The sequence below is a fragment of the Sceloporus occidentalis genome, unplaced genomic scaffold, assembly GCF_023333645.1.
Source record: "Sceloporus occidentalis isolate IW3139 unplaced genomic scaffold, rSceOcc1.0.p SCAF_5, whole genome shotgun sequence".
Taxonomy (NCBI): Eukaryota; Metazoa; Chordata; class Lepidosauria; order Squamata; family Phrynosomatidae; genus Sceloporus; species Sceloporus occidentalis.
In genome coordinates, this window is record NW_028316985.1 from 22,466,910 (window position 1) to 22,493,704 (window position 26,795).

The 26,795-nt window shown below is 43.1% G+C and overlaps 1 protein-coding gene across 1 annotated transcript; it reads right to left on the bottom strand.

Annotated features, from left to right (window-relative positions):
- Window positions 1-337: 337 nt before the first annotated feature.
- FAM180A (family with sequence similarity 180 member A) lies at window positions 338-26,199 on the bottom strand. Its single transcript, XM_089526707.1, has 3 exons — window positions 26,124-26,199; window positions 2,656-2,756; window positions 338-694 (listed from the first exon to the last, which is right to left on the bottom strand). The coding sequence occupies exons 1-3, from the start codon at window positions 26,197-26,199 to the stop codon at window positions 338-340; spliced, it is 534 nt and encodes a 177-aa protein (XP_089382833.1).
- Between the last annotated feature and the right edge of the window lie 596 nt (window positions 26,200-26,795).

Consider the following 26,795-nt stretch of genomic DNA (forward strand, 5'->3'; position numbering starts at 1 on the left):
AGAAATTAAACAAAACAAAATAAAAATGAAACAGTGGACACACTTTTTGTTCAGAAACAAGACCAGGGAACTGGGTAATAATTGGGTATTCCTAGATCCTGGAATTACTTCAGGGAGAAATTCAGACAATGAAAATTTTGGAATAATCTCTAAAACCAACAAAATCAACAAAACCAAGACTTTTAGATGGAGATGGAGATGGAGATGATTTTACAACAGGCCTCCTCTAGGAGGAGCTGGAGAATAAAGAATCTTTCCATGTCTGCAGCCCTAAACATTTTCTTTCTAATACCAAGCAAAGAGGCAGATGTATTTCTGATCAAATTGAAGTTCTGGTCTATAAAGTCCTTTCAGATGATGGCATTTGGCTGGATGAGAACATCAAGTCATGTTTCAGGGCTTTGTAGAGATTCACAAAGGATTTGGCCCATGTGTCCTTCTGGTGTCCTTGGGATTTAGCTGTCCTGTATGCAGCGTAGACCATGGTCAACACTGTTCTTTCAAAATCTTCTTTCTTAAGCAATCCAGGGTAGCCTGACAACCTGGCACTGAGCCTGCGAATATCTGTGATGCTTTTGGGGATGACATCATTGCACAGAGTATCAAATGCCATTGCCTTCCTCATGGAAGCCAGTTCCTCATCTTTGACAGAGATCTTGAGATCATCACTGATTTCCAGCTCACCTAGGAGAAACTGGGATAGAAACACAGATAGGGTTTTATGTGGGTTACATTTAGTTTGTTCAAATGGTAGATAAGGTGACAAAAGGTGCATCTGGAGTAGGGATGTAATTCATTCATGAGGACAAATATTTGAATGTCCTGAAGTGCTGCACAGGAATTATACTGCATAGAAAAACACATTTACTGTACAGTGTTTTCTGTACAGAAAATCTGTTTTCTGCACAGAAGTAGAAAGATATGCATAGAAAACACCTTTTAAAGTAACATTCTCCTGTTTTCTGATAAAATCCATAAAATGTATTTTCCTAGTCACTTCTAGACATTTGAATACTGTGAGAATCTGAGAGCTTCTGTATGCAAAGTGCTCTGTCTTGGAGCTAAGATTTTTCTCTGACATGTATTTCTCCCTTGCATGCTAGTTTTCTGTCAACAGAGATTTGTTTTTGAAACTAAGCAGCATTCCATCCTGTGATCTTCATCTGCACTCTCAAGCAGTAGGGTGCAAACATAATTTAACTAACATATTCTTGGTGTGAACTGGGGTTGCATCTGCACTGCAGAATTACTGCAATTTGACACCACTTCAGCTGCCATGGTTCAGTGCTATGGAATTATGTGATTTGTAGTCTTCTCTGTCAGAGAAGATATGGAGAGATATGCAGCCTTCTCTATCAGAGATCTCTGATGCCACAACAAACTATAAATCCCAGGATTCCATAGGATGGATCCATGACACTTAAAGTCGTGTCCAACTGCATTAATTCTGCATAGAAAAACACATTTACTGTACAGGGATGAAACAGACTGCCCCCAAAGAGTGGATTTGGGCTGCCACAGAGCTGCTTGCCCTGGAGCCACAGCAAGCACATGCTGTAGCCCCAACCCACCCTAAAGCAGACCCATAAAGGAATGGAAAAGATCTGTTCCTATTTGGGCTTGTAAAAAGCCGCCTTAGGTGGCTCACCACAACCTCAGGGTGGCTCCAAGCTGCTCCAGGGGTGTGCAGTGTCAAAACACTATGCCCCTGAAGTGGTTTGAAGCTGTTCCTGTCTAAATGGCTGGATGGCTTCTGGGCATCTTCGGCACATGCAACATCAAAACACCATGCCCCCAAGTAGCCCTTTTGAGGGCACAAAAAGGAGTCACTTTTTGTGGTTCTTTTTTCCAACCTCGAAAGTCCAGATTGGGGCCATGGCATGAGGTTGCCACGGCCCCGATCCGTCTTGAAAGGGGTGGTCTGTAGAGCCCCTGAGTCTTCCTTTGACATTCACTCATCTCACGTCATCTATAAAAATACACAGAGGGAGGGGGTTGGAAAGACATTTCAGGACCAGGAAGATACTGGAGAGGGGCATGAATGTCTGAGAGGATAGCAAGGCCATGCCTTAACTGGAGCATACATTTTGGTAAATAGGAGAGATTCTGCAACTTTGCTTGTTATGCCTAATATATAAACATTGCAGAATTCAGCTTCTCTTGCTGCTGAATTTGGACTGTTTAACATGTCAGCTTCCCTGGATATTCAGCTTATAAATCTAATAAAATCTAATAAAATGATTAGCTAAATTTACATTTGCTAAGCATAAAACTCAGGCAAAAATAATGGAATATATGCATTTGATTGAGAGCTCACACCTTCCCAAATTCATGGAATCATTTGTAGATGGTGAAGCTGGTTGGTGATTTTATGAAATGGGAAATATGCAAATTAATGCTATTGTATCTCTGCTCCAAATTCTTTATCGACTCTGTTGTTGTGAAGATATTATTTTGCAGTGTAGGGAGTGTGCTTCTGATATGGACAAATTGTGCATTCAGAAATGAGCTCGGCTGATTCAGACAGATTTGAGAGATATTTGAATTGAAATGGAGATTCTTCTAAGTGGACTGAATCTGAGCACCTGTGATCCAGACAAATTGATTAGATCTCCACACATAAAGACTGGGGATATTCTTTCATTAATACTGAACCTCAAACAGAAGATCCACATCATCCTGAGACTTCTGAAGCACTGGATTGAGAAGAGCTGCTGAGGACCTCTTCACTCGTTGAGCAGATGGAAAAAGCATTGCTAGAGGGTAAAGGAGAGTAAGAAAGAGATTGTCAGTGATCATTGCATAATATATTACTCCTTTCTTGTCTGAAAGAGCTCTTGTGCTTTTCAGATCTTCCATGCAGGCAGAAATTCAATGGAAAATTTAAACTATCCTTGTTGATTTCTACTTGGTATTTAAAAACAAACCTAGCATTTGCACTCTGGTGAGCTTTGGTGTAAATTAAGTCCTGCCTTACTGTGGATTCTCACTTCTCAATATTTCTCAGTGCCAGACTTAGGGGATTACTGAACTGCACCCTTATAGTGCAGAAATCCCACTTTTACTGTGCTGGCTGCCTCCTGGGGCATTCTGGGATTTGCAGTTTATAGAAAGGCATTTAGAATTATCAGCCAGAGAGCTCTTAGGCCTCCCTGAACTACAAACCCCTGAACTACAGAAGGCAGCCACAGCAGTAAAAGTGGAATAGCAGCACAATAAGAATGTAATGCGGTAATCTTCTTAGTCTTTGTTATCATTATCTTTATTTTGATACTTATAGGAATATAGCAGAATGGCCTATAAACTCCAGAAACTTCCAGGCCTTCCATATGATTTTGCTGGATTTTGTCCAAGCCTTCAGCTAGGAAAGTAACTTTTTAAAAAGAATTCATTATGTATCACAACTCTACAGATAATATAATATTTTAATGACTGTTGCGCTACTGATTCCATTGTTCGTTACTTTTTAGTTCCTTTTCGTTGAGGAGAAAAATCCATCTGAAAATGTAAGGACATGGCATAAAACTTCAAAGAAATCATTCAGCATACCTCCCAAACCATTTTCCACCCCAAAAGTAAAAAGTAAAAGTAATATGTAAAGATTATTTACTGCATGACAAAAATGATGATGTTACTAATTGCATTATTTTGCGGGAGGTACCTGCTTATTTCCTTATTACTTGATGTCATTGTAACACATTATTTCCAAGACTTTGACTTGATCTCCCAGATACTATTCTAGCTCCTCTGCCACCCTGCTTGGTTCAGCCAAGTCTATCTTCTAACTGAGTATGCATTGCCCTGGCTTTGTCTCCTGCCATTTCACAATCCGGCTTCATTTCAGGAGACAATATATTTAGCTATTACGGAACTTTCTCAGAATGCAGTGCGATAATCTCCTTGGTTTCTGGATCTTTGATCATTTTGTTTCTCTCCTCTGGGCATGTTCTAGCTTGTCTATACTGCCAGTATTCACTGAGGCAAAGATTTATCATAGGGTTTCACATTTGTATCTGGGTCCTATTTACAATCCCTATGAAATCCCTAGTTTAGGGAATTCTAAGACCTCTAGATTTTCTACTGTTGGCAAGTGGAGGTTTAGTTAGGATAATGTTTAAATGTCCCTCTATGAACTGCAAGGAGCTTCCCCAGCAGGGCAGCACATGCTGATATGCAGGATGCCTGTGAAAACCAGAAATCCCTGTGGAAAGCTCATTGCCTGTCAATCTAATATCCATTGAGTGTCTTCCAGGACAAAGGGTGCAGACAGGATGTTCCAGGCCAGTTTGTGTGAGAGTCCTTGGATATGCTGTATTCAAAATGCCTCACTTTCCCAACATGGCTTTGTGTCAGACATTTATAAACTACACCACCATTATTTTTAAGGGGTGGAAAAATAGAAAAAGAAAAGTGTAAGTGGTAAAGGGGGAGAAAAAGCCCTTCTCTTTACTCCACAGAACTAAACTAGCAAGATTCTGGAGGGTGCATTCACATGACACCATTATAGCCTTTGGATGCCACTTTAACTACTATTACACCATCCTATAGAATTCTGGGATTTGTAATTTGGGGAGGACTATTCCCTACCAGGGAACCTCTAGTGCTCCAGCTCAGAGGAGTGCACTACACAATTCTGATTATCTCATGAAACTAAAACATGGGATGGAATCCTGGCAGCTAAAGTGCCATCAAACTATATAGTGCGGACATGCCCTGGAACTGAGGTTTCCTCTTTTAGCAACAGCAAAAGCATGTACATTTATATACTGCTTGTCAGTGAACTCGGCACTCTCTAAGCGCTTTACAATCTGTAAGCTAATTGCCCCCAACAAGCTGGGTACTCAGGATGGAAGGCTGAGTCAACCTTGGATCCCCTGGAATCAAACTGACAACATTGTGGCTGCAGTACCAGCATTTAACCACGGCACTATCAGGTCTCCATCTTTTACTTAATTTCCCACTCCAGTCTTTATCCAGACCCTTGAAGCTAAGATTTCATGGTGACATATACGGAGGGAAGGTTATTCCAAATTTTAGCATCACAATATCCCTGGGAGGTAAGATGGCAATACAATCCTTTGATCTTCATCTCATTCTGCAATTCTTTAAGATCTGCTCTCATTGGCATTCCTTTCCTCCTGCCTAAGCTGGGGCACCTTTTACTCCTGCGGCTCCACCAACTGCATGCAACTGTTCTGCACTAAAATCATGGAGTGCTAATTGCTTGGTAATTAAAACTTCAATCACCCAGCAGTTACAATGTTTATTTGCTAAACAACTGCTGGCAGGGATACAGACAACAATGATCAAATTAATAACTTTTCAGAGCACCCTTCCTTGGAAAACAAACCCATATACATCCGGAAGCACATATTCCCAACTGGCAGATGTGCCGATCTGTAGCAGAAACTAACAATTTAGGCACATGTAATAAAGTGGTCTCCACTTCACAAAATTTAAGCCATAACATCTTTCTTAGTTATTGTTGTTGCCACAGGAATTTTCTTTGCTTGTTTCCAAAGAACATATGGGTGTGTAACAGGATGGCCATTTCAAAAACAGGGCTGGAGGTGAGATTTGCATGAAAAAGAAAAAGGATAAAAATGGGCATAGATTGACATAAATGTTACCTACACTTCTTTATATATATGGGTGCCTATTAGTAAACAATTAGTATTATTTAAAGAAAAACAACAGACCACACCACAACATGTGAGTGTTAACAAGCTGACCTGTGTGCCTGCCCAGTCTGCTATCCTAGTGCTAAAGGCTGATGGAGAGCTTCAAGGCTCCCGCTTCCTCTTCTGGTAAAAAGAAAAGAAAAGAAAAGCACTATCTTTATTCCCCACATGCTAATATGCAGGATGCCCTGAGGGATGCCAGATGTCAGCTCTCTCTTAGAGGAGCAGTTGTCCCCCAGCATCACCATCTGGAATCTACCCGAGAGGTAAGAATGGAGCCACTGGAGTGCAGTGCCTCCAATACCTAACCCCCTCAGGCATGACCCATTTCAAACTGGCTTCTGAGTGGGCTATGGAGTTGAGACTGCCATGGTCGCCTTGGTCGATGATCTCCGTCTGGGCATGGACAGGGGAAGCGTGTCCCTGTTAATGCTTTTGGACATATCAGCGGCTTTCGATACCATTGACCATGGTATCCTTCTGGAACGCCTGAGGGAGTTAGGTATCGGGGGCACTGCGCTCCAGTGGTTCCATTCCTACCTCTCGGGTAGATTCCAGATGGTGCAGCTGAGGGACGTCTGCTCCAATAAGAGGGAACTTACATCTGGTGTCCCTCAAGGAGCTATTTTGTCCCCCATGCTATTTAACATTTACATGAAACCGCTGGGCGAGATCATCCAGAGACATGGGGCGCGGTGTTATCAGTATGCTGATGACACCCAGATCTGTTTCTCTATGTCTCCGACTGATGCAATGACTAGGGATGGCATCTCTCCTCTAAATGCCTGCTTGGAGTCGGTAATGGGCTGGATGAGGGAAAACAAACTCAGCCTGAATCCAGAAAAAACGGAAGTACTAGTGATAGGTTCCCCGGGTCCGGGTAGTGAAATTTGTCCACCGGTCCTGAATGGGGTCACGCTCCCCTTGAAGGACTCAGCTCGCAGCTTGGGAGTGCTTCTGGACTCGTCGCTCCAATTGACATCTCAAGTGGATGCGACGGTCAGAAGCACTTGTTACCAGCTTCGGCTGATACTCCAGCTGCTCCCCTACCTGGACCGGAGGGACCTTGAAACTGTAGTACATGCTCTGGTAACCTCTCTATTGGATTTCTGTAATGAACTCTACATGGGGCAACCCTTGTACCAAACCCGGAAGCTTCAATTAGTGCAGAACATGGCTGCGAGATTGGTCGTTGGATGTTGCAGAGCAGACCATATAACACCTATCTTGAAAGATCTCCACTGGCTGCCTATTCGCTTCCGGGCCCAATACAAGGTGTTGGTAGTTACCTATAAAGCCCTAAATGGTTTGGGCCCAGGGTACTTGGAGGACCGCCTCTCCCCATATAATCCGCCCCACACACTCAGGTCAGCCGGGAAGAATTTTCTGAGGGTCCCAACTGCACAATACGTGGCGACCTCCCAAAGGGCCTTTTCCATTTTGGCCCCAGAATTGTGGAACAATCTTCCCGATGAGCTCTGTTCCACCACCTCCCTGGATCTTTTTAAAAAGAATCTTAAAACCTTTTTCTTTCAACAAGCTTTCCCCCCATGAGTTGTGATATTATGTCCTTTCCCCCTATTTTGTAATGCTTTTTGCATTGTTTTGTGGATTTTTAACTTAGCTGGCTGTGTAATAGTTTTTAACATGATATTTTTATATACTGTTTTATTGCAATATATGTACTTCAATGTTGACATTTTAATCTGTATGCCGCTTTGATCATCGTGGAAAAGTGGGATAAAAATAAAAATTATTATTATTATTATTATTATTATTATTATTATTATTCTAGAAGGATACCATGATCAATGGTATCGAAAGCCACTGAGATGTTCTAGAGCACAGCAGGGTCACACTTTCCCCGTCAATGCACAAACGGAGATCATTGACTAAGGTGACCATGGCAGTCACTACTCTGAATCCCTCCATGAAGCTGGTTTGAAATGGGTCCAGATAATTAGTTTCATCCAAGACAGCCTGGAGCTGGAAGGCAACTACCCTCTCGATCACTTTGCCCAAGAATGGTAAAAGGGAGACTGGTCTGTAATTATTTCTCACCATGGGGTCTAGGGAGAGTTTTTTAAAAAGTGGTTTAACTATTGCTTGTTTCAATTTTGATGGAAATATTCCCTCCTTGACTATGACTCTGGAAACCAGGGTTTGAATCTTGGCTCAGCCTTGTTAACCTACTGGGTGACCATGGGCAAATCACAGTCTCTCATCCTCAGAAGATGGCAATGGCAAATGCCCTTGGAAGAGACTGACCAAGAAAACCCCATGATAGGGTCATCTTATGGTCACCATAAATCAGAAATGACTTGAAGGCACACAACAATAACAGCAACAACAAAACAACTATAGGCAGTGACGACTGGTAGCATCCATGTCAATGGAGTGGTGAATCCATTCTGTGGTTTAAGAGACCTATTCAAGGTGCTGAATTCAATTCCCCAAACAGGTTTAGTACCTTGAATATTTCTTTTAAAGCCATATCACCACACCACTGATGCTGGAGCTACCAGCCACTATTGGCTATAGGGTCCTCAGAATAAAACAAGGGGTACTGCTCAAGGATATAAAAGGCATATCCTTTTCCATATCCTGTTCTCCCTGTAAATCATTCCATCTCCGTATTGTTGGGATTGAGACAAGATGACTTCTCCATGTTCATCCCTTTGGATGAAAATGTGGTTTCTTGGTTGATAAATGCCACAAAGGAGAAGAGTAGATATCCCCTCTAGTACTGGAACCACCAATCAGGTGTGGGATCTCACACAGCTTTATATTAAAAAAAAAAACTTTAAAAAAATCACTTCCAGTGCTAGAATTTTGTCTCACCAGAAGTGGCTACCCTTAGGCCCTTTTCTGGTGAGTCTCATGCTTTGGAATGCTGCTGATTTGGCAACTTATGTTGAGCCTTATAACAGGCTCCAGGTCACCCAGTGCTTTGTGGCTGAGAAACTGTTTGAATCTAGTTTTCCCAGAGAGGCATCCAAGATTGCAGCCTCTAAATCACATTGGCTCTCTAATAATGTATATCTTTCATTGTAGTGGTGCTCAAAATCAGCCTTTAAAATTGAAGTGGACCACATGTGGCTGCATGCATTTGTTGTTCAGTTTCATAACAATGGTTGAAACTGATGTTGTTGAAATTGATGCTGTGTCTTGAAACCTTTGCAGCTTGGTGGTGGCATCAAAAAGCAGAATCCAGCAAGGTCTAACATAGACCCTCACTCTCCAGAAGTTGTCCAACCATTTTTTACTCTTCCAATCTAGATGTCGGCCAGAATCCTTTGAGGCCCTATACTAGTGTAGAAACTTTCTCAGAGACTGCAGTTCCTAATGCAGCGAATCCATCTGCAAGCACATGCACAGCCCGCACTCTCATTTTTTGATTGATGGGTGGAGGACTTGCCAATTGTTGCAAGTGAGCTCAAGGTTATGGTGTCTGTTGGAATCCAGCATAACTTCCCTGCTGTATAGTCCTTTATTGTTGCTAGGTGCCTTCAAGTCACCTGTGACTTATGGCAACCCTATCATAACGTTTTCTTGCAAGGGTTATTCAGAAGGCATTAGTCATTATCTGCCTTTATTCATCTATTCAATGCAGCTTACTCTCAGTGAAGTGTGCCCAGGATAGATGGCAAGCAAGCAGGCTTTATTATTCCTGAAAGAGTTCAACAACAGCTGTCTTAATATTAGTGCTTGGTCATTTGCTATACTTCTGACTGATAATGCCTGAGGCTCAACTACAAAAACAGCACCTTCTGGGGTCTGAGGTCCATGGTGACTTCCCAAAGTCACCTAGTGAGTTTCCATGGCTGAGCAGGGATTTAAACCTAGGTATCCCAGAGTCCTAGTCCAACACTCAAACCACTATATCATGCTGGCTCTGCCATATACAGTCAACCCTTCTTATACGCAGATTTTTTATACATGGATTCAAGCCTCCACGGTTTGAAAATGTTCCAAAAAAGTATAAATTTACCTTGATTTTCCATTTTGTATAAGGCACACAATTTTGCTATGTCATTATATCTAATGGGACTTGAGCATACACAGATGTTGTTATACACAGGGATCTTGGAACCAAACCCCAGCATATAACAAGGGTCCACAGTATTTGTTGTTGTTCCTGTTGTGTGCCTTCAAATCATTTCCAACTTATGGCAACATCCTAGGGTTTTCATTGGAGGATTTGTTCAGAGGAGGTTTGCCACTGATTTTCTCTGTGGCAGACAGCATGTGACTTGCCCAGGGTCATCCAGTGGGTTTTATTGCTGAGCTTGGAACTGAACCCTGGTCTTCAGAGTCATAGTCCAACACTCAAACCATTATGCCATGCTGGATTTCAGCATATATTTAAACCATGCTAAAAGTATATGGGATCGTAGCCATGGTATTTTAACACTTCTGCTTCCTTGCTGATTTCTATTCATGATTTATATGCATGATATCTGGTTTGGTTTTGCCTCATTACAAGCTAATGAACTGAGCAGTGAAAAAGGAAGCCTGAAATGGAGAAAGTTATGCAGCCAATCTTCCACTTGATGATTATGAACTCATGAAGAATTTTTTCTGCTGATTCAGCTTCCTCCTACGCCTGCTCAGGATGCATGGTACTTGTTCAGTATCAAAAAAGAGCATGGATGTATTAATGTGATTTGCTACCTCCTTTTCATCTCCCCTAGAGGAATTTATGTAAAACAATTATTTCATCTTGAGATGCACTAATTTATTTTAATGATGCATCTGACTCACATCATGCACAATAATGATGACTGCTTGGAGACAGAAGATTCTTATCCATCATAAAACGAGATTTCATATTCAGCTAGTTCTAGAATACCAAAATGTAGTTTTTGATGAATCTCGGTGAAATCAATGTGGGGTCCTTAGAGGCAGTAAAACATATGATATAGAACAAGATACAGTGCACCCACATCATACACGGGTGTGCCATACGCAGCTTCCAGCATATGCTGGAAGCCGCGCCAGAAAGACTTCTCCCATGCCCCAGAAGAAGCAATGGGGCACACCGGGTGCATGCCGTGAGAACGAGCCCCATTGTTTCTAATGGGGCTTGAGTTTACACGATTTTTCCCTTACGTGATGGGGGCCGGAATGGGTCCCTCGCGTAAAGGAAGGGTCAACAGTAGTCGTATATTTACTCACCTAGCATAATATTCTCTACTCTGGTTGCCTGACATCCTGTCCATTTTCAGGTACTAGATATTGAAAGAAAAACCATGGAGAGGGCCATGGAGTCATTAAAGGAGAGATTAAAAGTTACCCCCCCCACCCCCCCACCCCAGTTTTGGACTACAGCTCCCACCATCCCTTAACACTGAACATGCTGGCTAGAGCTTCTTGAAGTTGAAGTTCAAAACATCTAGAAGACAAAAAGTCCTCTGTCTTTTGATTATCTCTCCTTTGTTATCATCCCTTCACTGGCTCCCCCTCCCTTTCTGTATTCAGTATAAGCTCCTGTTGTTGACTTTTAAAGTCCTCCATGGGCTGGCCCCTCCTTATTTATCAGACCTTCTTTTTCCACACCTTCCTGCTTGGGCTCTCCGTTCTGGTAGTCAAGGTCTGCTGTCTCAGCCCAGGATTTTTTTTGCCCCATTCTGGATTCGTCCCTTTTCACTTGCTGCCCCTCACTCCTAGAACATCCTTCCCCCACGAACACAGGTCATCAGTTCTTTAACTAGTTTCAAAACTGAGTTCAAGACCATCCTGTTCAGAATAGTGTTCCCAGGCATTGTTTGACTATTATTTGCTATTTGACGCTTTTAATTTTTTGCTTGTTTTATTGAACCCTTTCCTGCATTGTTATGTATTATTTATATGTATTAGGCTACTATTTCTTAGATTGTGCGCCATGGGCAGGTTTACTCTTATCTATCTTAATGTTTGTATGTACATTGCTGTGCAAATCTACAGCACTATATAAATAAAGCATAATAATAATAATAATAATAATAATAATAATAATAATAATTGAACCTCTGTTCAACATGGTGTAGTGGTTTGAGTGATAGATCACAACTCTGGAGACCAGGGTTCAATTCCCTGCTTGGCCATGAAACCCACTGGTTCACCTTGGGCAAGTTACCCTCTCTCAGCTTCAGGGGAATGCAATGGCAAACCTCCTCTGAACAAATCTTGTTAAGAAAATCCGATGATAGGTTTGCCTTAGAGTCACCATAAGTCAGAAACTACTTGAAGGCACACAACAACAACAACTTCTGCACAGTGAAGTTTTACCTGTCCTAGATGATATCAATAGTCTATTGTTCTAATATTTTAATTGTTCTGTAGTTGGAATTGTATTTTAGTTTTAATCAGATATGCTACCCACAGGAATTGTATTTTAAGTTTTACTAAGTTTCTGGAAACAGTTGTGTAGAAAGGTCTAGTCTAACTGAATGTCCTTCACCCATTTTCCTCCCCGTCATTGCTTCTTCCTTTCCATCATCTTTCCAGATTCCTATTCTTCCTTTTCTGACATTTCATTTCAGTGACATCAGGATCTTCAATGGAGTGCCTCACTATCCACCTGCCACCCTATCATGATCTTTCCTCCATATCTCCACATACACTAGAAGGGCTTGTTGTCCTTTCTCAGTCTAAGATTCTATGATGCAATGATTACTTTTAGCCCAACTATCTTCATATCAAAAAACAATCAGCATTTCTCAGATTCCTGGAGGTAGCAGTGAAACCTCAAGGAAAAAAAACCCATCTAGATCCCAACTTTGAGGTTCTGGGTGGTACTCAGGGTTGCCAATTTCCAGGGAATTCCCCAGAAACAGGAGAATTTAATCTCTTTCCATTTAATTTCCGTGTTTGCAAAATTTCCAGGTTATTTCCAGGAAATTGAACCTTCCTGCTCAGTGGCCAATCAGGAAGTTCGGATGAAAAACAGGGGCCAATCAGGAAGTCCGCATGAAAGAACTACCAGTTATTGCAAGCTTTAGGCCTTCCCATAGTGCCTTCCCCCCTGAACTGGAAGCCCCACCCCCTTTAGGCCTTCCCATAGTGCCTTGTGCCCCCCCCCCGAACTGGAAGTCCCACCCACCCCAAACTGGAAGTCCTGCCCCATTCCAGGTAATTTGGGGAGGATTTAGGGAATCCAGGAATCAATCCTGGGGAATATCTTCAAGGGTGATTGGCAACACTGGTGGTACTGCACGGGTGTGCCAGACCCAGAGCCCAGAGGCAGGAAGGGAAAGGAGGCAAGCAGAGGCTTGGAGCAGCCAGGAAGCTTTCTTGTGTCCTGGTAAATGTGCAGCATTGCTGTATGCATAGTGGAACTTTTTGTTTGCTTGGGACTGGAGCTGCCCTTCCCTCCAGCTGCCCCTCTTCTACATAGAAATGTTTGTATATGTGTGCATTTGAAAGCGGGGAGGGCCTTTTCTTAAGGTCCAGAGGCCCCCTTTCCTCTTAGTTGCATGCTAATGGGCTGGAGCTCCCGTTTCCTCCATTTTCCTCCCTGATAGAAATGTGTCCATGTGTTTGGGAAAAGGGGGGGGGGGGCATATGAGCTCTGGAAGACAAACAATGAAGCCCAGGAAATAAAGGCGGGTTACAGACCGCCCATTTGGGGCGGGCTGTACCCGCCCCTTTCCCCGGTGTATTGGGGCCTCAGCAGCCAGAACGGCAGCTGCTGCGGCCCCGATTCGCCGCTTTTCAGGCTGCGGGGAAGCGGCAAAACGCCACTTCCCCGCAGCCTGGAAAGGGGTGTCCTTGGGGCTTCAAGCCCCAAGGACACCCCGCGGCGGCGGGGAGGAGGAGAAAGGGGCCACTTGGCCCCTTTCTCCTTTGGTTCGCTGGGCGCAGCCGTCTGAAGGCTGCACCCAGCAGACCAAACCAGGAAGGAGCTCCAAAACGGAGCTCCTTCCTGCTCCGCGCTAAGGGCGCACTAGGCGCCCTGGCGCGGAGCGAGGACATCACTTCCACGCCGCCCCGTATAGAGGCGGCACGATCGTGACGTCCTCATGGCGGCGGTCGTGTGGAACGGCCGCCACCATTTTGTGCACGCTCTGCACGTCCTAGGGTTGGGTGCATCCGGAAAGGACGCGCCTTTTTAACCCTAGCATGCGCGGAGCGCGTACTAAAGTGCCCATTTGTAACGGGCCAAAATTTGTAAATAAGTCTATTTAACAACACAGGGAGAAACCTTCTTTATTTTTCTCTACTGTGTGAAAATATCTGCCCCTTCCTTTGGCAGATAATACAGTGGAGCCTCGGGTTACGAAAACAATCCGTTCCGCGGCCGCTTTCGTAACCCGAACGGCTTTCGCAAGCCGAATCCCCATAGCCGCTAATGGGGAAAAGCCGCGATTTGGTGTGAAATCGCGGCAAAAAGCACCAAAAGTTTTTTCGGGACCCGAAAAAACTTTCGTAACCCGGATCAATAATTTCCAACGGGGTTTTTTCGGGTCCCGAAAAATTCGTAACCCGGGTAATTCGTATCCCGAGGTTCCACTGTACTGAATTTCTCAAGAAGTCTCTGAACTTTAAATGCTGCATAAAACACATCAAATGCAGTCCCATTTAAAAAACAAAAACAAACTTTTGACTTTTTTTTTGGCAATAAAGATCTCAAAAAGTTTAGTCTCAGCCCTTTGTTCTTTAGGAGTCTCCTGATGTGTCTAAAATGCAGTATCCTGAAATCTAGAAAGCACATCCAGGAGTAGTTGTGTTGGCCACACTGCAAACAATAACATCCAAAACCCACAAAACAGTGATGCCTTTCTCTTGTTTGATTTTTAACACCTTTGCCCAATAAAGAAGCCAGTTGAACTTCAAAAGCTTGCTTCAGCTATTTTGTGCATTTTGGTTGGCCAATAAAGGTTTTGTGGATTTTGGGTGTTGTTGTGCTTTGCTGTATTGGCTGGCCAGCACGGCAACCCTTGGATGTGATTCTTAGAGTAGGAGTCCCTCTTAATCTCATAGCTGTTTGGGAACTTTTCTCCCTCCCTCCCTCCCCCCTCCATAGAAATGGGGGGGGGGACCCACCTTTGCTAAGTTCTCTTCCAAGTGGTTACATTTCAGAGACTTATTATTATTTATTATTATAGTTTATTTCTGTAGCACTGTAAATGTATACACTTGCATTACAGAAATAATACAGTTCAACACGCTTTTACTGCCATGGCTCAGTTCGATGGAAATATGGGATTTGTAGTTTTGTGAGCTATGTAGTCTCTCTCCGGAAGCTCTAGTGTGACAACAAACTACAAACCCCAGAATTTCATAGCATTCATGATTTTAAGAAAGGCGGTATACAAATAATTTTTTTATTTTATTTATTTATTTATTTATTCAGCCATGGCAGTTAAAGTGATGTCAAACTGCATTAATTCTGCAGTGCAGATTCAACCATTAATCATGTTAGTCTGGAATATCAATATGCTAAGGGCTCTTGTAGCACTTTGAGATTAACTGTGTGAAAACGTTGTAGCATAAGCTTTCATAGACTTGCCTCTGAGTTTTTGTGGAAGAGAATTGCAAATTGATTGGAACATATTCAAATGACCCTGGTTCTCACTTGAAGCAATTCACTGAAGCAATTTGGAGAGGTGGGCCACACGCTAGACCCATTTAACCCACATCTTTTTGACGCTGATGTTTTCCACATCTTTTTTTGATAACTCGATTCTGCACAAGGGTGAACCAGATGTGGACTGGAATCGAATTAAATTTGCCCTTTGGCCAGCTGAAGTGGGTCCATTGTGAACCAATTCATTCATGAATGTGAACCACAAGTGGGTTATTTTATAGGGCAAAAATGTGATTGGGGCAAATGTAGTGGGAGCCATGTTCCACTGTCAAATTAATCCATCGATTTGGATCACAAACCACTTTTTTTGTAAGTGGGAATGAGGCCCTAGTTGCAAGAAACTTCTTTTGTACACCATTCTAGCACAGGAAAGAGGGAGGCTGAACAAAGAGTTGCGGGAAACAAGCCATGTCTGTCCAGGCTGAGAGGCAAGAGACCTATCATGGCCCCTCCACCTGTCCTTCCCTTTCTCCCTCCTCTCTTTGGGCACCCAAATACTTGCCATGCCCACCTCTTCCCAGAAATTGCTCAGCTGCCCTCTGCAAGGAGGCCAAGAAAGAAAGCTTCTTTGGGTAAGAAAAACATGGGCAAGGCATGGCAAGGCAAAATGGAAGGGGGGCAGGCATGTGCTCTTCATGCCCTTTTGTCTCGTCTAGCTAGCTCAAGCCAGCTAGCCAGGGCAGAAAGGAAGGGAAGGGGCAGGCTCTTCCTCTGTCCCCTCTTGCGTTCGATACTGAAGCTTATCACACCCATTCCCCCCCCCCCCATTATGGGAACAAGAAGGGGACACTCGGGGCAGCATGTCACCAAGAAAAAACAGATTTTACCGCACATCAAAGTGTCCTCAAAATGGCCCCATTCTGTTTCCCGGGCCCAAGCTGTCCCCATTCAGTGCTGAGGCATGCCATTTTGCTCGTCCAGAAGACTTCCGACCTGAACATTTAATGCCCCCTCAGCACCGAATGGGGTCGGCTTGGGGCCAGGGAATGGAATGGGGCCATTTTGAGGACACTTTGATGTGCAGTAAAATCCATTTTTTCTCAGTGACACACAGCCCTGAGGGTCCCCTTCCCGTTCCCATAACGAGGGAAAAAATGGGTGCGATAAGCTTCACTGTCCATGCTCGCGTTCGATACTGTCAGTGCTCTGGCAACTTCTGGGGTTTCCTGTTCCTTCCCCTCCCCCCTTTTATTCCCCTCTTTGCCAAGAGAAGCTTGGAGGAGAAGGAGGTCATCTGTAATGAGACTGATATTCAGAGAGCGAGAGAGAGAGTGGCAGGGAGAGAGGGAGGAAGAATTACGGCATGTAATTCTCAAATTCAAGCATAGCTGCAATTTGAAGAATAAACTGAAACCTTCTGGCCATTGGAGCCAGCATGGCATAGTGGCTTGAATGTTGGACTACAACTCTGGAGTCCAGGGTTTGATCCCAGCTCAGCCATGAAACCCACTGGGTGACCTTGGGCAAGTCATGTGCTCTCAGCCTCAAGGGAGGACAATGGCAAACCTCCTCTGAACAATCTTGCCAAGAAAACACCATAATAGATTCTCCTTAGGGTCACTGTTAGTTGGAAATGTCTTGAAGGCACACAACAGCAACAAAGAACATCTGGCCAGCATGGTGCAGTGGTTTGAACATTGGACTATAATCTGGAGCCCAGGATTCAGTTCCCAACTTGGTCATGAAACCTTGGACAAGTCACATGCTCTTAGCCACAGGGGAAGGCAATGGCAAACCCTCCTCTGGACAAAGCATGCCAAGTAGGCACACAACAACAAAAATGAAGAATATCTTGCATCCTAAAATAGCCAGCACAGAGGCAGAAAATATGGTAGAAATGCAAATAATTCATTCAGAGCTGGTGGAAACAATCAACATCATGGGGTGTTTTAAGTCAGTCAGAATCTCACCATCATGGAAAGCATGGTGTGCTATTTTCCAGCCACTCTTGGAAGGACAGAAAAACCAAACACCTACCAGCCTCCTCAGAAACATTACATATAGCCAAACAGTAGTCAAGAGGACAAGCAGTTTCTCCTTATATCCATATTGCTTCAGCCAATGTTCTCTGCTATTTTTCTCTTAGAGAAGGCGAGTCATTGGCAGGGAACCCTAAGGGCTCTTGCCAAAGGCTCATGCTTTTAGAACTGGTTGCTGTTATAATAACTGTGTTTCAGAAAGGGAGACCAAGTTCAGCCCAGGTTGCAGAAGGTAGAATAATTTGTTTATTTTTTCTCCACCTGGAAAGAAAATAAATTAGGCTTATAAATAAAAAGGAGGAATAGTGTTATGAATCAGAATAATAGCTAGTCTATGGAATTTTGCTGAATGCCAACTCTAGCTGGGCGTGATTTGTTTATTTTTTTATAAGGTAGTGCTGTGGAAAAGATCATCATATATTTAGGCAAGCCAAATCCCTTTTCCTAGCACAAAGAAAAACTCTTTATGAATAAACCAGTTCTAGGAGTTTATGAATCCTGCAATCTACAGTGTATGAGCTGGAGTTTTACAGAAGCAGTTAAATTGTATAAAATGTGGCAAATGTGAAAATGATTTTGGATTGACAGGAAGGCAGAACAGATGAGACTGGAAAGGAAATATTTGAAAAGCTAGAAGGTTCACCTCTGGCTTTATATTGCAATTAAATGTGAATTCTAAGATCAGTATTCAGGAGGAGTTAAACATTCATAATTAAGAATCATGTGCTTTGGAATAAAAAAAGAAATTCAAGGAGTAGTAGCTAAGGGGAAGAAACAAAAGCTGTCAGCAAGCCAAGATTAACGATTTAAGAGAATACAAATTCCTGACTCCCACAGGGACGAACCAGATTAGTTTGGAAATCTGTAGGACAAGTAGGACAGGAACGCTATATCCTACTCTTATTATTGTTCCCCAGGAGCATGTATTTAGAGAGCCTGAAAGTAACACGTCATAAGGAATGATATTTCTTGTAACAATGTGGCATGGGCATAACAAGGACAAAACATTGTTCCTTTTGTGAAAAAAAGGGGCTGTTCAGACTGGCAGTTTGGGCCGGCTTGGGGTGTGCAGTGTCACGCCGCTCCTCTGGCACTATGTACAGATGATGCCACACCGAAGGAGCATTGCCAAGCTGTGGCAATACAGCTATCACATCCTTTGTAGGGTGCAAAAAGAAGCTGCTTTTTGTGGCTCCTTTCTGCGCCCTGAAAAGGCCAGATCAGGGCCATGGCAAGTGGTTGCCGCATCCACGACCTGGCTGAAACAGGGGCGGCTGCATGCCACCCCTTCGAGGCTGTCTGTACAGCCTCTAACTTGATAAATGGTCACATCATTACTGCTTTAGCATATCAAGTCAAGCCTGCTCATTACTACCAAAGCACTGCTTTTCTGGGATCATTTGAGAATTTGTGTTGTAAGTGGGTTTTTAAAATAATCATAAAAATAATGAAAAAATAATCTTCATTACTATTGTTCCTGTTAAAGTAACAAGTAATTGATAATAGTTAACTGAAAAGTACTGAGTCATACCTAACACATACATCCTCATGTTCCAGGTTCTGGATATTCAGTTGTCCTTACTGCCTCTGAACAGAGAAGCTCTGTGCAGCCACAATGACTAGCATGCACTCTAAGACGGATAATCCATAAATGTGTCCAACTCCTTTCTAAAGCCACTACTACATCTTGTTGTGCTCTGTAAATCAGTCATGCACTGTGGGAAAAGTGCTTCCTTTTGTCCACTTTAACATTTCAGAAAACTCTCTACATACTGATTCTATGGACTAACACAGCTATATCTCTGGCTTCTGAAATCATATTCACTTGGTGACCCTGAGGGGCCATTCAGACTACACTTTACCCTGGATCAGAAATTGATTCTTTCACGTGAAGTTCATATTGGTCCCGAATCTCCCACAAGCAAATCAGAGGCATGCACAAGTGTTTCATGTCAAATGCCCCTTAACGCGGGCCATTTGCAATTGGGGCAAAAGCCATCTCTTTTGAAAAAACCTGGGTTCTGCCAAATATGAACTTGCCCCCGATCATGATCAGGTAAAGTTCAGAGAAGTGATTTAGATCAGAGGGAGGGCAGAGCGCGAGCATTCCCTCCCCTCATTGGGGCGAAGGAGGAGGAGGAAGAGGAGGAAAGAGTCGGAGGAAGGACGGAAAAAAGGGGAATCTGACAGGAGGCAAAGGGTGACAAGAGGCAAAAAGGGGGAATCGGGGTGACGGGGCTGAAAAATGCAGTCAGAGGGAGGGCAGAGGGGGGAACTGGAGAAAGTGATGGAGGAGGAGGAGGGGGGAGCTGGGGGGGAAGAAGGGGGCCATGGAGGGCATTCTATAATGGAGCAGGAGGAGGCGAAGGAAGAGGCAGGAGGAAGGGTCAATTCAGATCAGAGGGACAGAGCAAGCCAAGCCTCTGCTCTCCAGCAGGGACTTTTACCTTTTTATTTTTATTTTTTTTAATTATTTTTGGCAAAAAATGTGCATGTTTTTTACAATAGATATATAGATAGAACGTGAGCTGGAGGAAGGATCAATTCAGGGCAGATCGGAGGGACAGAACAAGCCAAGCCTCTGCTCTCCAGCAGGAACCTTTCCCTTTTTATTTTTAATTTTTTAAAATTATTTTTGGCAAAAAATGTGCATGGTTTTTGCTTCAGGTAGATATATATTAGATAGAATGGGGTGGCAAGGAGGGAAGATGCAGGATGCAGAGATGGCATTAGTTTGCATTTTGGGGTTGAAATCATAACCTGCACTGACCCAAATATCCACAACACACACACACACACACACACACACAGAGTTTTTAAATTTGACAAAATGTGCGCATTCTGGCGCCTGGTTCTTTGAAAAAAAGGAGGGGGGAAGCACACTTCTAATTGCCCAATGAGTGCTGGAAACATCACCTATGATGATCGCGGAACTAAATTTGATTGACAGCCAGGTGCCTTCATTTTAAACTCGAATTCTCCACGAGGGCATTCAGGGTTAAAATACCCTCATTGGTAGTCAGCACTGGCTTCCGGAGGGATTCGGGGAGGGAGAAACCAAACTTTCCCAGTTCCTTCCAGCGCAAAAGTGCCAGTGAGAATGGGGCCTGTCTCAAGAGAACTATGCCATCCCTTTCTCTTCCAGATTTCATGAACCACACAGAATCCATAATATGTCATGAGGAAAGTCAATAGAAGAGCTTAAACAAACGTCCACTGCATTTTTTGGTCCCCTTATATCATTGTCGTGTTTGAAACAACTTTTCAAAGGTAACTTCATGATAAGCTTGTCTATGCGGGGGATGCTGAATTCACCCAAAACTGGTGTTGTCAGACCTCATGACATAGGGTTACTTCCAGGGAGATACTGTGGTTTTTAGTCCTTAATTTGATTTTCCTCCAAACTAAGCAAAGTTAGGGGAAAGCCCAGTGTTTCCTAGAAACCTTGGAGTAGCCTCAGGTTTTTTTGGTGTCTGGACAGCTGGATTGGGTCCAATTTGGCCCAATCCATCGTCCATATGCCAAGACGTGTTTCATCCCTCTTCCTTGTGCTGAGCTTGTGCTTGTGCTGAGCAGCATAGGGAAAGGGATTAGCCTATTTTTGGAGCCACTTGTACATCGTGGGCATGAACTCCATGTAAAGCCTGCCCAGCGTGCTGCCACTGCTGCAGAAGACACAAATGGGCAACCAGATATGTGATCAACATGGAGTCCAGGTACACATTTCTGTCCTCAGCAGAAGTGATGGTGTGGCAGGCAGGCTCTTGCAGGGGGCTGCTTGGATGGTGAGGCTGCACCAGTAGTGGCTGCATTGAGAGGGATGGACCAGTGGGGCTGATGTGATGTTGGCTGGCTCACTTGCACAACAATGAGATGTCGCACTGGATTCGGCCTTGTGCATAAGGTCACCATCATGGTTGGCCTGGGGCCAGTCCAGGGCATAATGCTCTGGACTGTTTCCACATTAAGTGGCCAGTGTAAACACACCCTCAGTCCTCATTTTAAAAACACAGAAATAACTTATCTGCAATGTTATCTATAATGTATTACTTTCAAAGTTTTGGTCTTAGAAGGCATTAATCTATGGAAATATACCTTTATTTTTTCTATATTTATCTGAAAGGGCTAGAGATGTAGAGAAGGAATCCAAAAGCCTGAAAAGTTAACTTTGTTTCAGATCCTAACAACTCTAGTCAAGAGTGAAAGATGAGCAGCACCACAAATATCTACTATAGTTCTGATTTTATACTGCATTGATTCATTTCAACCCTGTCTGCTTTAATAATTAGCTGTCTTTGCTATATGCATGTGATCACATTTTAAAAATGTCACTGACTTTGCAGTCTTTGTTCCATAGAGAATGAGGAATATTGATTGTTAGAGACATCTGTCCTTAATCTACCCTGTCCTGATTCTCCCAAGATGACAAGGATTTTAGTCAACAGTGGTCATGATTGTTCCTTCCCTGCCTCACAGAGAAAGGGCCATGCTGAAATAAAACAGACATCTAATTTTGTAAAACTGTTAAAATTATCTCTGCATTCAATTTTTGCCCACAATAATTTGGGGAAGTATGCTTGTCTTCCCAAGCTGCACTGTGGCCAAACCACCATATCCCATAGATTTAGCAACATGCCTGCTATTAAAAATTCAAACCAGTTCTGAATGCCATTGGTTGGACATGGACGCCACATTCATCTTGAGACGATTGTGAGACCACACAGAAAGGAGGAAGACAAGAAAGACCATCAGTGGTATGGAAAAATAAGTCCCAAGAAGGTATGTTGAAGAGCTGGGTACATTTAGCCCAGGGAAGAGAAGATTGAGTGGAAATGTGAAAGAAATCAAATCAACAATGTGTAAGCTATCCTGGGAGCCTTTTTGTTTAAAGAGCAAGATAAAATACTCTAAATAAATGGTCTAGATCTGCCAGGTCTCATATCTTCAGATTGCAGGGCCAAAAACCAGGACTAGGAATGAGCCCTTGTGATTAAAACACAGGCCCTGTCTGCACTTACCAAATAAAACATTGCCCCCCCCCCCTTTCCCCAGTGGTGGGTCTGGACAACACAGGGCCCAATTCCTGGTTCTGGTGTGAATTGTCTGGATGACATCAGCACCTAACCTGCTGTATAACCTTCTTAAGCCATTTTTTTAAAAAAGATCTCCCGTCTTGCTTGGGATCTTCCTGGAAGACCTGGAGCTCTCTATTGCGATGCCAGATGGCTGTTTACAATGTGTCCAACTGTGCCCTCTACCACTGCCATATTGTGTTGCTCTCTCTGAGGTCAGAATAATGTGGCCAGTCATGTGATTGATGCTGGGCACCTTGTTCTGACCTTAGTGTAAGAGACACAACACCCTGCTGTGCCACCAGTGGCAGTGGCTGGTGGCACAGCAGGTCACACATATGAACAGAAGCTCCACATTGCAAAGGGGGACCCAAGGTAACAAGAAGATGTTGGGACATGTCTCGTGCCAGAATACTCCAGACTGCTCCCAGAGTATTCTGGCCCATACAGACACAGTCATCGTAATGGAATAGTTGTGGTGGGGCATAACTACTTCTGGGCCAGTTTATTCTGGAAATGACTACAGGAACACTAAGTAATTGGGCCCAGAACCTGGTTAAACCTGCCTGACCAGGTGATCTTCCACTTTACTACCTCTTTTGCTGCAAAACGAGCCTAAATGCAGCACTGGCCCACCAGCTTTCTTCCTCAGACCCTTTCCCATTCCCCATGCACAACAAACATATAGACACCCTTATGATGAACTAGTGAGCCTTGGCTCCAGTAAAGGATAAAAAGAAGGTGGTTACCCAAGTTTTAAAGCCATCTCACACAAAGAATCCATTATTTCCTCCTTCACCCACCATAAGATTTGTCCCCTTGGCTGGAGACATAGGAAAGCACAGCAATTCTCTGAGACTTCAGCTTGTGTCTTGAGACCTGGCAATCCTTCATAGCACTCATATGCCCGAAGTACTGTCACAGTTTAGTGGACAAAGGCTGGTTCTGTCCCAGAGAGGATGATGGGATCACCCTCACTAAAGACCTTTAATAAGAGGCAAGGCAGTCACCTGTTGGAGCTTCTTTAGATCTGGATTTTCTCCATCAAGCAGGGGTTAAACTTCATGGCCTGCAAGGCCCCCTCTCACACTGTGATTCAATGAACAGACTCACTTCAAAGACTCAAGCTGAGCAAAGGCAGCACAATTTTTCTTTTCTTTTTAAAATACTGACAAATATAACTCTTGCTCCTTGCCAAAATTCCCTTGGGAAACCTGTGGATTTAGGGCTAGTCCCAAAATTTCTGCAAGGAACTATTTTCCTTCTCTTCTGCAAACATTTCTACAGAACAGAACATGTCACTTTCTCTGTTCACCCTTGGAAAATGTTCAGATACAATCATATTCAGTAATAAATTTTAAACATTTCTAGGAACTTCTTTGAATTTGTGGAACATTTTAATTTCAGCACCAGAATCCCAAAAGGAAATGCCCATGAATTAAATAATTTTCAGCTTGATCTTTCAAGGAACAGCTAAGAACATGAAATCAGGTCTTTTCATGTACTGTACATCTAATACTCATCTAGTTCCCCAGTGAACTACTTAGATGACTTCAATGCAGTGCCCTCCATGAGTTAGGCACAGGCTATCTGAAGTACTACAGCTTGCTGGGCATTGAGATCTTCAGTGGAGGACATTTTCTTGGTACCACACTGCCTTCATAGGGATATCCAGGGAGGCATGTGCTGTTTCCAAGCTCTGGAACTCTCTTCAGATGTTGTCTAAGCAGTCTTACTCCCAGTAGCCCTTCCACTGGTGGGCAAAGACATTCTTATTTAGGTAAACCTTTGGCAACAGACCTTGCCTTGCACAGAAACAGATTTTAACAGGATATTTGCTGCATTTTCTTTTATTGATGTGATATATAATGTGTTTTAAAATGCTTATACATTTGTTCATTTTAAAATTTTATTAATTCTACTTCATTGTAAGCCAGTTTGAATCCCATTCTTGGGAGGCAGATGGGATTGAACTAACTAACCAACTACTGTAATCTTTGAATGCCTAACTAGAGCCATTCTTTCTTGCAGAAGACAAAAGCCAGATCAGATTTTCTATATGTAGATAAAGTGATCTTTGCAAGTGATTATGTGAACACAACTAAAAATAGTTCACTTGTGTGATGCTATTGCCACATCACATATACCCTCTGATTCTGTTTTCACCAAATCTTCAGCAGCCCAAAGAAATTAAGGCATACTATATACCAAGGCCAGAGAAACTGCTTCCCTCTGATGTTGATGAACTCCTTCTCTTCTTCACAATTGGTCAAGTTGGCTGGAGCTCCTAGGAACTGGAGTCCAACAACATCTGGAGGTCAACAAATTCTTCATTTATGCTGTATCTGAATACTGAGAGCAGTGTAGGTTAGTAACCTAGAGTGTCATGTCATTATTCCTTACAGACAACAGAGATGTGAAAAAATGCCTCAATTTTGGTTAACTATGTCAACACATGAAGCCTGTGAAGAGTTCTCTAACGCCCATGAGAGAGCTCATCTTCAGTACAAGGCTGAGGTAGGAACCACTTTTTAGGAGATACAAAGCAGGTTGTTTGGCACACAGCTCTACTCCCTGACACTTTGTTGCTGGGAGCGTCCAAAGGTCTGGATTTTTGGAGCCCTAGAGTTGTTTCATAGGCTAGAGTTGTTTCATAGCCCACACTTCTTGTATAAAGAGCCAAACACACACAATACAACCTACTGAAGCTAATTTTGTTCTGATTTTGGTTATTGAAAGGCTGGGGGTACTAAGTACCCTGCTTTGAGCTCAACAAGGAAAGGAGAGCTATAAAAGTAATAACCTGAGAGCCAATATAGTGTTGTGTTTAGATAGTTAGTCCCATGTAGTGTAGAGCAGTGAGCCAATTGGATTTATCTATGAGTTGACTAACCTTTCAACAATAGGCTCCATGGATATACTCTAGTTGGAAATAATCAACAGTTTCAGCCTAGGAGTTAAGAGACCAAGGTTCAAATCCCCACTGCACCATGAGATTCACTGGGTGTTCCAGTGATCCACCATGAAACCTAGTGATCCACTGTTATTCAGTTATTCTGTTTCAGACTGACCTCCAGTTATTCTGTTTCAGATTAAACTCCCTCACGCAGTGGCTGTTGCGAGGATAAAGTTGGTGGGGGAAAGCTAGCTATGCTTGGAGAAAAATAAATGTAACCTCTAAAGCAATAAGCATTAGATCAAAACTACAATAAATAAGGGCTATTCATTTATGTATTTACAAGACAATCAAAGTAGTGTAAAATGTATGTAGTTTTTAAAAGAAAATGAGATCTTTCCAAATGGCTATTCAATTGTTCCTTCTATGAAATCTGGTTTTAAAAGCATATCTAGCAGAGCCAAGGCAGAGACAGACATTCCAGTGCAATATGTTTAAAATTAATCTGACTGAAATGCATAGCTTCATGTGCTTGCCTTGAACTCAGCAAAGGGTGAGTTAAGGTCTCCAGCCAGCAGAGTTGCTGCTTGTGTGAACAAAGCCCTTGTGAACTTCCATGTAAAAATGTCTGAGAGAAAGTGCTCTCAGTGCTCACATATGGGAATTCAACCCAGATCATATGATTTCCATATTTTATAGCTGGAAACAAATAATGTGTATTTCAATCTCTCTCCCCCCTCCCCACAGGAAAGAAAGTATAGTTTGGTTCAATTAGCTGGAAATAACAAACAAAACTCTCCGCCACCCCTAAACCCACCCTCATGAACTGGTAGAGGTGGCTGATGCAGTTTAAGGCTCATTTGATGAAATACCTCTTCTGCATCTCCGTTTTTCTGCTGAAAGCAATTCATATTTAACTCTTACCTCGGTTCCACCTAGGGGGCACAGTGGCATGTGCATTGTAATACAACAAGAGCAGCAGCACCATCTTCCAACACATCCTTGGTTTCCACAAGACTGAGGTCTGTCTGCGTCTACAGGGCAGGCCTTTTTTCCCTCAGTTTCTCTGTGTGGCTTGAAGAGCTGGCTATTTTGAAAAAAATCCTTTCCCTCAGGATTGCAAAAACTCTCCAAGCACAGTTTCCCTGACACTGTCAAGTAGCAGCACCTCGCCTTCAACCTAGTCTCTTTGGGATCAAGGAATTTATTCGCACAGACAGCCTCTGTTTTATATCCACATCTGGAATGACTCACAACTGCATGTGAGCTTGCTGGCAAGCTGTGGGGTTATAAATATCATTACTTTTTTTTTTTTTTGAAGTACAGTTCCATTCAGTAGTTGGGCCAGTTGGAATTTCCCTGTGTCAACAGACACTAGTAGCAGCATTAAGAGAACACTATTAAATATTTAAGGCTGTATGCTTCTATGCACATGATAAAACTACCCCTATGCTCCTCTAGTGACGTATGGAATTTCTTGGATGCATAAATGAGGGAGTGGAACACGCTGTCTAGGAGAACTTTCCAAAGTTTTACAGTGCTTATTTGTTCCACAGAGAAAATGCTAAAAGGGAGGGAAAAGTCAAGTTGAGATTG